The sequence below is a fragment of the Tarenaya hassleriana genome, unplaced genomic scaffold, assembly GCF_000463585.1.
Source record: "Tarenaya hassleriana unplaced genomic scaffold, ASM46358v1 Cleome24, whole genome shotgun sequence".
Lineage (NCBI taxonomy): Eukaryota > Viridiplantae > Streptophyta > Magnoliopsida > Brassicales > Cleomaceae > Tarenaya > Tarenaya hassleriana.
The window spans coordinates 1,292,966-1,302,858 of NW_010965696.1; the positions used below are offsets into that span (position 1 = coordinate 1,292,966).

Genomic DNA, 9,893 nt, shown 5'->3' on the forward strand with positions numbered 1-9,893 from the left:
CATGAATCTTTTTATATATATATATATATATATATATATATATATATATATATATTAAGGTTGTAATTATACAACGTGAAACTAGAAAATATAAAGAAAGGTTTATTTATGTATATTGCTTGGAATCGTGACCTGAAAGCTTATGACTTCCCCGATTAGTGTTTGGAGTTAGGCCCATTAAAGTTAGCCCATTTTGTAGGGCTACTTTTGGTTTCACTATAATTTAATACTTTTGGGCCTATTTCTATCCAAAATTTAAAGCTACTCCCGATCCTTGTCATTTAAAATGGAAGTATCTAAGCCGTCGATAAGATGATAAATCGACGGATGAGATTGACTCTAGTCTTAGTTTGACAAGGATCCGTGTGCGTTTCTATAAAGCGTCAAGTTTCCGATCAGAAATTCATTCACCGGCCGAGAACTCTAAATAGAATAAAAAATCGAGACATTTCGTTTGCTTTCCGGGAAAATCGTAAGGATTCAGGGAAAATGTCGGGAAGAGGGAAGGGAGGGAAGGGCTTGGGGAAAGGAGGAGCGAAGAGGCACAGGAAAGTACTGAGGGATAACATCCAAGGAATCACCAAGCCGGCGATTAGGCGTCTGGCTCGAAGAGGAGGGGTGAAGCGTATAAGCGGTTTGATCTACGAAGAGACAAGAGGAGTGCTCAAGATCTTCTTGGAGAACGTCATCAGAGACGCGGTCACGTACACGGAGCACGCCAGGAGAAAGACGGTGACCGCCATGGATGTCGTCTATGCTTTGAAGAGGCAAGGACGAACTCTCTACGGGTTCGGTGGTTAGGGTTTTTTCTTTTGCTTTCTTAAGGCGTTGTTATTCCTATCTGTAGATCTGGGTATTGTGTTTAGCATTGCTTTCTTAAGGATTCATGCACGGAGTTACTGTTGGAATCCTGTATTGGATTCACTGAGAAAATGTCGCGAATTAGAGCCATTTCTCTCTTTTAATTTCGATTCTGTAGTGAACACGATTGATCTGGGTTTGTAGTCCTGCTCCATCGTCTGTTTCTGAATCCGGAGAACTCTGATATCTGCCCGGTGTAGGAATATGGCCATGGATTTCACAGAATTACGAGTCGGATCCATACCCAAACCCTATGACAAACATCGTTCTTGACCCCACCAAATCTCGGCATGTCTTCTTCGATCTCCACATTCACTTCTTTCCTTTTTCATCCCCGGAAGATCTGCCTTGCACACGTGAGCCTCCCGCGTCTCCTTCCAGTCCACACGTGCGGTCACCACCGCTGAATTTTCCGTGGAAAGTGACGGCGACGGGACGGGAAAGGAAAATCCTTGTAAGGGATCCCAGAGTGGAGAGAAAAAGGGTCGGAAACGCTGTTGTTTCTGTTGCTGAAGATGCTCAGAAAACAAGTCGTGAAACAAAGATGAGATCTCTGTCTGAACGCTTTTGAGATTGTTGTCTCAAGTCTGATCCGTCTGGAACTTTCTTTATGTGTGTCTTCTCTTTGATATGGTAATGGATGTGAGTAAACTTGAGCTCATACAAATACTGTAATAAACTGCGTTTTATCAGTTCAATCAGCACAGAAAAGCTTTCCAAGAATAAGGAAACATTCGATTCTGTCCTATTGAGTAGATTCTCTGAATACATTATGAAAACAGAGCATAAAGATTCATGAGTTCTAATGCCGTTGCCCTAGGCCGATGGTGCTTTGAATCTCTCGCGAATGATAATCATATGTTGAACATGTTTCTCCTTGGGGGGAACACACTCCTTCACGGCCTCTATCTCGTTCAGGTTTCCCACCCACCTGTGAATTTCCGTAAACTTCTCTTCCGGAATCATGTCGATCCCCATTCCTTCCCACCCTCTCGTCAGACAGAACGGGATCATCGAACCCGCAACCACATCCACGAACCCGGGTTTCTTGCCCCCGAAGAAATCTTTTCCGATTAGTTCCTTCTCAAGAAACATCATCAGCCGTTGTGTTTCTTCGATGACAGCTTCTCTTCCCTTGTCTGCTCTTATCAGCGATTTGAATCCCACTGAAAAAATCTACAGACAGAGATGCAACTGCTGTTTCTTAAAAAGTGGGAGTCACACTAAAGTGTAACTTAACTCCAAGTTATCGATCATAAACTCGTTTTAGTTCAAGCAATGAACTCCAAGATTCATTTCCTCAGAATATATAGAATAGATTACCTGATCATCCACGAACTTGGCCCAGAAGCGAGCGATGGCTCTCTCGTAAGGATCTTGAGGGAGAATGGGATTCTGAGTCCATGTCTCGTCGATGTATTCGAGGATGAGGAGCGACTCGTTGATCGTTTTGCCGTTGTGGACGAGAACAGGAATAGTCTTGTGGATTGGGTTCAGCTGTAGGAGCAGAGGGCTCTTGTTGAACACGTCTTCCTCCAAGTACTCGTACGGAACGCCTTTCAGCTTGAGCGCCATCTCGATCCGACGGCTGTAAGGGCTCGCCCAATACCCCAGCAGCTTCACCTCCTCCGCCATTGGATCTGCTCTCTCTCTCTCTCCCTCCCTCTTGTATACTGATTTATAGATAAACAGCAACCATGTTAGGTCAAAAAAGAGATCTTCTAAGATACGGTCTGGAGTGGACATTTATTGTCGTTGTCGGTAGAGCATGTGGACAACGGACAATAAATGTGAGATGAATTACATTTTTGGCCTTTACTCCTAATCTTTTATTATTGTTATACCAAAAGAAAGTACGGTGAGATGAGTCGAGGTAAAATTTATTATCGTTTTATTTTTATTACAATTTTGGGCAAGTGAATATTTGTAAATTATGACAAAATGAATGGTATAATTACATTTTATTAAAGAAAATGTACAACTTATATTTCTTTTGGAATTTAAGAATTCTTGCACTCACATGACATACAGGACAATATATACCGTAACTTTTTTTATTTGTTATTTATTCTTAAATATGTTATTTATTGGATATGTTATTGATAAAATATTTCTTTCAAAAATATTTTAATTGGTTAATTTGTTTTAAATTTAATATAATTCATTTATCATTAAAAAATATTAAGATTATTATTTTTTGACCTCCAAATATATATCCAAATATATTTTTTTCTAGCACGAAAAACAACTTTAGAACCTTCGAGATGAGACAGAGTGTGTGCTTTGGGCTTTGCAAAGCCCATGAAACCATAGTATTACGCCACGTGCGGATTGCGATATTTCAGGACAAAAACTTACAAACTCTTATTAAACCATACATTCACTTTCTCAACACGACACGCATCACGAACACTGAACTTCTCAGAAACCACATACCATGCCATAAACAAGAACACGCCTCAGAATCACACACACACAGATAGAGCTTTCGATTGTGATAATCACAGATTCTTACGAGCTTAGCCGGAGATCTCGATGGATTTCACGTCAGGCTTCCTGGCCTCGACCTTTGGAACGGTCACGGTCAGCACGCCATTCTCCATGGAAGCCTTGACCTGATCCATCTTCGCATTCTCCGGCAGCCTAAATCTCCTGGAGAATTTCCCGCTCGATCTCTCCACCCTGTGCCACGTTTCGTTCTTGTCCTCCTCCTCCACGTGCCTCTCCCCGCTTATCTTCAGCACACTATCGTCCTCTATCTCCACCTTCACCTCCTCCTTCCTCATCCCCGGAAGGTCCGCCTTGAACACGTGCGCCTCCGGCGTCTCCCTCCAGTCCACGCGCGCGTTCACTATCGCCGCGTTTTCCGACGAGAGTGACGACGACGGGAAGCGGAGTTCCCTGAAGGGATCCCGTACATCGAGCGAGAAAGGATCGAAGATGCTGCTGCTGCTGCTCCTGTTGCCGAAGAAGCTCGGAATCAGCGACATTTTCTGGCGGGAAACGCGTTTGGTTGCAGAGAAAATTGCTTCGGAGACTGCGAATTCAACGAATTTCTCGAGAGCTGCTTGCGATCAGAAAACGGGGGAGGGTGTATGTATTTATCGGTTGCAAAAGAGAATTCCAGAACTTCTGGATTCATATGTTTGAAAAATCTAGAAACCTCGCGAATCAGGTGAATCCAGAGAATTCCAGGTAATTGTTGTTTGGGTTTTAAGGCCCATTAAGCCTATAAAGCCCTATATTCCAATTATGGGCTTATAATTTGTCTTCGTTGGCCCAACAAAATTACACCGTCCGATCAAACTAAGCTGGCCTAACTCATCCAACGGTTCTTATTGCTCTGTTGACGAAGTCCCCGCGCCCGCCCATTATGGAATGAAGACCGTACGATTCTCCTCACCGCCTTTTCATTTTCTTGAATCGGACGGTCGAAATTACTGTTTTTTTAATCTAAAATATAATATTTGGCTAAAAATGAATTATTTCGATTTTGAGAATTAATAAACGGTTATTTGGTTTGATTATATTTAAATTAAATTAAAATCAAAGAGTAACTAAATATAAATTCGATTCGATTATAATTACAGATGAATTAAATTTCAAAAAATTGTTGGAAAAAAAATTGTAAAACGTTTCATTTTAATTGTATACCATAATTATAAAACTACATCAACAACCCCATCCCATTATGTTAAATTTATCTACTTAGATATGATATATATATATATATATATATTGTATCATCTCTTAATCGCCATTGCAAGGTAGGAGGGTTATAGGTATGTAGATAGTCATACACTCTTACCGTGACAGAAAATTTTCCAGACTCTTACAGGACCCCATGTTTTCTGTATCTCTTACTGTGTAAAATACACAACAATTCCATGATCGTGTACCAGAATTTTGTTATCCCACCTCATCAAAATCATGGGTTATGATTAGAAAGAGAATTCCGAGATTCTCTAACAAAAATGATGCAACTTTCTCGGCAAGAAACCAAGATTCTGAGATTCTCTAACAAAAATGACCACTCTAAGACAAGACCGTAATTTCAGAAACATTAACGTTACTTCCCAGTCTTGAAAACAATGAAGAGATGGAAAGATTAAGGTCACTTTTCCTCCTGCAACCTTAATAAAACATCGATTCAGCTTTTAAATTCTAAGGCTTTTCAATAATTATTCAAAATCTAAATGTTGATCAGTTAGCAGTTAATCTCAATCCAAACCCGCTTGCATTTTGTCACGTTAAATAATTGGGAGAAGAGAAAATGCATCTAATTTAGATATATAGGAACTAATAACAGAACCTATGGTTACAAAAAAAAACACAAAAAACTTTTAAGTACTGTTCCATGGTTCTTACAGCCCCGAGAATTTTCAATAGTAATCAATCAACTGGGAGTTGTTGAGGTTTCAGAGATGGTCCGATTTCTCTTAGTAACCCTCTTCTTGCTCGTACTCAGCCTCGTCTTCGTATTCCCCTTCTTCATCGGCCGTGGCATCCTGGTACTGCTGATACTCCGAGACCAGATCGTTCATGTTACTCTCCGCCTCTGTGAACTCCATCTCGTCCATTCCCTCACCAGTGTACCAATGCAAGAACGCCTTCCTCCTGAACATAGCCGTGAACTGCTCGCTTACCCGCCTGAACATCTCCTGAATCGAGGTCGAGTTGCCGATGAATGTCGAAGCCATCTTCAACCCTGTCGGGGGAATGTCACAGACGGTGGACTTCACGTTGTTTGGGATCCATTCCACAAAGTAGGACGAGTTCTTGTTCTGCACATTCAGCATCTGTTCATCTACTTCCTTAGTGCTCATCTTCCCTCGGAACATAGCTGAGGCAGTGAGGTAGCGGCCGTGTCTTGGGTCAGCTGCACACATCATGTTCTTGGCATCCCACATTTGCTGGGTCAGTTCTGGGACTGTGAGGGCACGGTATTGCTGAGACCCACGGGACGTGAGAGGGGCGAAACCCACCATGAAGAAGTGAAGACGAGGGAAAGGGATAAGGTTCACGGCAAGTTTGCGGAGATCAGAGTTGAGCTGACCAGGGAACCTAAGGCAGCATGTGACACCCGACATGGTTGCAGAGATCAAGTGGTTCAGATCACCGACTGCAAATGTAATATCCAATTTTGTGAGTGAATTTCACTGAACACAGCTTGGATTTACCGAGAAACGTTGTTGAATATATCAAACACACTTGAAATATCACAAGAACCTAGTATCACCATAACTACATAGGAAACATATGTTGAACCCAGAATATCCTATCACAGAACAATATCATTAGTATAGCAATATATGAGAGGAGAAAGAACACTTACAACTGGGAGTGGTAAGCTTGAGGGTACGGAAACAAATGTCATACAAGGCCTCGTTATCAAGGACCATGCATTCATCTGCGTTTTCAACGAGTTGGTGAACAGACAACGTTGCATTGTATGGTTCCACAACAGTGTCAGATACCTTAGGGGACGGGAAGACAGAGAAGGTCAACATCATGCGGTCCGGATACTCTTCCCTGATCTTTGAGATCAACAGAGTCCCCATACCAGAACCGGTTCCTCCACCCAAGGAGTGGCAGACCTGAAACCCTGCACTCCCACCAAGAGTTTATCAGAAATCAGGCAATATCCAGACAGAAAAATTCCAATCAAACATAACATCCCTAGTCTGACATCAGAATCCTGCACTCCCACCAAGAGTTTATGAGAAATCAGGCAATATCCAGATAGACAAAAATTCCAATGAAACATAATATCCCTAGTCTGACATCAGAATCCTTAAATTATATAGTTAGAGACTGGAATTGGCTTCGGCGCCGACTTTTGCCAAATCACAAGAAACCAAAAGATAACGCCAAGGGTTTGATAAGCTCGCCCAAATAAAAGCAACATATACAGGGAACCTCATTCCTTCAAATCAAATCATCAAGGACGGAATAAGGGAGAAGTATCACCTTGAAGGCAGTCACAGTTTTCCGCCTCTTTGCGGACAACGTCAAGGACGGAATCGATGAGCTCAGCACCCTCCGTGTAGTGTCCCTTGGCCCAGTTGTTTCCGGCACCGGACTGGCCAAATACAAAGTTGTCGGGACGGAAGATCTGACCATAGGGACCAGATCTAACACTGTCCATAGTTCCAGGCTCCAAGTCCATGAGAACAGCGCGAGGGACTAAACGCCCGCAACTCGCCTCGTTGTAGTAGACATTGACCCTCTCGAGTTGCAGATCTGAATCGCCCTGGTAACGGCCCGTTGGATCGATGCCGTGCTCAGCGCAAACCACTTCCCAGAACTTAGCACCGATCTGGTTGCCGCACTGTCCTCCCTGGATATGAAGAATCTCACGCATCTTTGCTCACCGACAAAACCCTAGAAATGGATCTGAGACAAAGAGCAAGAAAAGAGAGAGGGGAAAGCGAAGAACAGCGTGACGTTTAGGAGAGAGAAGAGAGAGAAGGGAGGGTTCATTTATAGGGAAAAGAGGTTTTAACGGCTAATATCTGGCGATTCCAAATTCAGAAAACAATAAATCAACGGCGGAGAAGGTGCCACGTAAATCGAGGTGGCAACGGGTGGCTAATTCAAAAAAATGGCTCGTGGAGAAAATTCAAAAGTTTTTGAATTTCGAAAAGCCATTTATTACAGCTGGATTCAACTGAGGAGCAGTTATCGAAACGACGCCGTATACACGTCACACCCATCTTTTATGGGGCCAAGATGGGCCCAAAATGCAAGGTCTTCTCGGGCCCAACTTTATGCCATTTAATTTAAACTAAATTGCGTGAGAAAAGGACCGTAGATTTAGATTTTATTATTCCAATTCTTTATTTTTATTTATAAAAATTATATATGTTCTGTTTTAATATTTAAACTCTTTATTTTTTAAAATATGTTTTCATTCGATTTTTATTCTTATTTTCGTGTTCTATTCTAAATTGTTTGATTTAATTTAAAAAAGTCTTGGTCGTACTCTTCCAATTTTTTTTTTTTATCAAATTTGTTTTGCATATAAATGTTTAGAATTCGATTTTATAAATCAAACGGAAAATATCCATCCTATCTTATGATGCATCTTTCTGTCTTCCTCCTCCCGGCTTCGCCAACTTTGGAAACAAAAGAGTGTCTGATGCGACAAAAATTTTCCCCACGTGGCCGCCTTTTTATACTTACAACAAATAATTGGATAAAGCATATAATAAAATAAAATCACTGATTTAATAATATTCACAAGCTAATCCCAAATTCAACAATTTGAACCGAATAAAAAAAACAAACAACCACTATTCGTTTTGGTTTAAAAAAAAAATTAATTCGATTTGCTTTTGCTAAACCGTAACCGAACCGAAATGGCGAACCAAACCGGTGAATAAAAAGTCAGCAAGAAAACAAAATATCCTTGCGTAAAGCCTTTACATTGGCCGTCTTTTTTCTCTCACCAAATTCCTTGCTTTTGCCGGACTCTCTCTCTCTCTTTGAATTTCCAGGAATCGCGTCCTGAGATCAGGTAATCCATGAACTGTTCTTCAGTCATGCACACTGCTATTAGGCTGCTTTTGATTTGAGCCTTGTTGATTTCGTGGTCTTACTATTTTCTCTCAGTTTATCGGAAGACTAATCGTTGTTCCCGAATCTCGCGTCTGGACAAGGTATCCTCTGACGTCTCTTCGCCTGTCTCATGCTTTGTCATCGGCTGCTTGCTTTCAGTCTTTTTGTCGGTGAGAGAGTTTGGGCCAAAATCCTGTCCGAGAACAATATCGCAGAATCGGGTTATTTTTCGTTGATTGATTGCCTTTCGCCCGATGATATAATTAAGCATCAGGAAAACTATGGATTTTCTTGTGGGGGCACAACTAAGATGTTTTTTTTTTGTGTTTCTTACTTACTTAGTCAGCACATTTTGTTGTCTGAATGATCACGTTTCTGATTTCATTTATTTATTTAGATGTCTAATCCCTACAAGCTTTCATCTTTTGAAGGGAAATGAGAACTGGTTGAGATATTGGTGGAGAAGAATTTGTGTTCATCATGGAGCTCTTTTCATCTTTAGTTACTTTATGGAGAACCCCTGTTTGTTTACTCTCAATGCTCTTGCTGCTCAGTAGCAATGGAGTTGTATCGAGTTCTGAATATTTGATTGGGCTGGGAAGCTATGACATCACTGGCCCAGCGGCTGACGTAAATATGATGGGATATGCTAACATGGAGCAACGAGCATCTGGTATTCACTTCAGGCTCCGAGCTCGCACATTCATTGTAGCAGAGCCGGAGGGGAAGCGGGTTGTTTTTGTTAATCTAGATGCTTGCATGGCCTCACAGATCGTTACACTTAAAGTAATCCAAAGGCTAAGGGCAAGGTAGTCACCGAATTCTGTCCTTTTTCCACTCGACCTTTAGTTTTCTATACCCCCATAGTAGTTTAAGGCTGAACTCTTTCAGAACATATCAACGTTTCTATGTCTAGGTTCTGCAAATCTGACCGATATTGTATTATTTTGAACTGTTGCGGTCTTTTACTGATGATGAGGATGGAATAATTACACTGTTAGTTTCACAGGTATGGCGATCTATACTCGGAGAAGAATGTTGCCATAAGCGGTATTCACACCCACGCTGGTCCAGGGGGTTACCTTCAGTATGTTGTGTATATAGTTACATCTCTTGGATTTGTCCGGCAGTCGTTCGATGCCCTTGTGGATGGCATTGAGAACAGCATCATACAAGCTCATGAAAACCTCCGTCCTGGATCAATTCTTGTCAATAAAGGTATGACCAGGGAGCCATTTTCTAACATTCTGGTACAGAGTACGCATCCGGGTTGTACAGGATTATGTATACTGTGCGGGGTTGGAAATAACCCTCAGTGGCAAAAAACCTTCTTTCCCTTTATGTTGATAGAAGGCTAATTATTGAACTTTCTTTCTGTGATTCCTAAAAGGGTGATTAAACTTAACTTACAGGTGAATTGTTGGATGCTGGTGTCAACCGCAGCCCAAGTGCACACCTTAATAATCCTGCTG

General features: G+C 41.5%; 5 protein-coding genes across 5 annotated transcripts in view; 2 read left to right on the top strand and 3 right to left on the bottom strand.

Moving 5' to 3' along the window:
- The first annotated feature begins 399 nt into the window (after positions 1-399).
- LOC104815795 (histone H4) lies at positions 400-1,013 on the top strand. The gene has a single exon (XM_010544352.1). It carries the CDS (start codon positions 490-492, stop codon positions 799-801), a length of 312 nt encoding a protein of 103 aa, XP_010542654.1. The 5' UTR covers positions 400-489; the 3' UTR covers positions 802-1,013.
- A 491-nt stretch (positions 1,014-1,504) lies between these two features.
- On the bottom strand, positions 1,505-2,532 carry LOC104815796 (glutathione S-transferase U1-like). Its single transcript, XM_010544353.1, has 2 exons — positions 2,185-2,532; positions 1,505-2,037 (listed from the first exon to the last, which is right to left on the bottom strand). The coding sequence occupies exons 1-2, from the start codon at positions 2,494-2,496 to the stop codon at positions 1,678-1,680; spliced, it is 672 nt and encodes a 223-aa protein (XP_010542655.1). The 5' UTR covers positions 2,497-2,532; the 3' UTR covers positions 1,505-1,677.
- Positions 2,533-3,138: 606 nt separating this feature from the next.
- Positions 3,139-4,003, bottom strand: LOC104815797 (17.6 kDa class I heat shock protein 2-like). The gene has a single exon (XM_010544354.2). It carries the CDS (start codon positions 3,849-3,851, stop codon positions 3,381-3,383), a length of 471 nt encoding a protein of 156 aa, XP_010542656.1. The 5' UTR covers positions 3,852-4,003; the 3' UTR covers positions 3,139-3,380.
- A 1,113-nt stretch (positions 4,004-5,116) lies between these two features.
- LOC104815799 (tubulin beta-2 chain-like) lies at positions 5,117-7,323 on the bottom strand. Its single transcript, XM_010544355.2, has 3 exons — positions 6,832-7,323; positions 6,197-6,466; positions 5,117-5,983 (listed from the first exon to the last, which is right to left on the bottom strand). Exons 1-3 carry the CDS (start codon positions 7,223-7,225, stop codon positions 5,301-5,303), a joined length of 1,347 nt encoding a protein of 448 aa, XP_010542657.1. The 5' UTR covers positions 7,226-7,323; the 3' UTR covers positions 5,117-5,300.
- A 967-nt stretch (positions 7,324-8,290) lies between these two features.
- The window catches only part of LOC104815800 (neutral ceramidase-like), a 4,544-nt gene continuing 2,941 nt past the window's right edge, over positions 8,291-9,893 (top strand). The window contains 5 exon segments of the mRNA XM_010544356.1: positions 8,291-8,380; positions 8,476-8,522; positions 8,853-9,230; positions 9,431-9,639; positions 9,834-9,886. Of these exon segments, the coding sequence (XP_010542658.1) occupies positions 8,902-9,230; positions 9,431-9,639; positions 9,834-9,886 (591 nt within the window). The 5' untranslated portion in view covers positions 8,291-8,380; positions 8,476-8,522; positions 8,853-8,901.

Bases quoted from the DNA above. Each gene is read 5' to 3' on its own strand.
- LOC104815795 (XM_010544352.1), top strand. From the start codon at position 490: ATGTCGGGAAGAGGGAAGGGAGGGAAGGGCTTGGGGAAAGGAGGAGCG.
- LOC104815799 (XM_010544355.2), bottom strand. From the start codon at position 7,225: ATGCGTGAGATTCTTCATATCCAGGGAGGACAGTGCGGCAACCAGATC. The intron at 6,467-6,831 runs GTGATACTTCTC...GTGGGAGTGCAG, and splicing joins AAACTGTGACTGCCTTCAAG to GGTTTCAGGTCTGCCACTCC. The intron at 5,984-6,196 runs GTAAGTGTTCTT...TTACATTTGCAG, and splicing joins CAAGCTTACCACTCCCAGTT to TCGGTGATCTGAACCACTTG.
- LOC104815797 (XM_010544354.2), bottom strand. From the start codon at position 3,851: ATGTCGCTGATTCCGAGCTTCTTCGGCAACAGGAGCAGCAGCAGCAGC.
- LOC104815796 (XM_010544353.1), bottom strand. From the start codon at position 2,496: ATGGCGGAGGAGGTGAAGCTGCTGGGGTATTGGGCGAGCCCTTACAGC. The intron at 2,038-2,184 runs GTAATCTATTCT...CTCTGTCTGTAG, and splicing joins CCAAGTTCGTGGATGATCAG to ATTTTTTCAGTGGGATTCAA.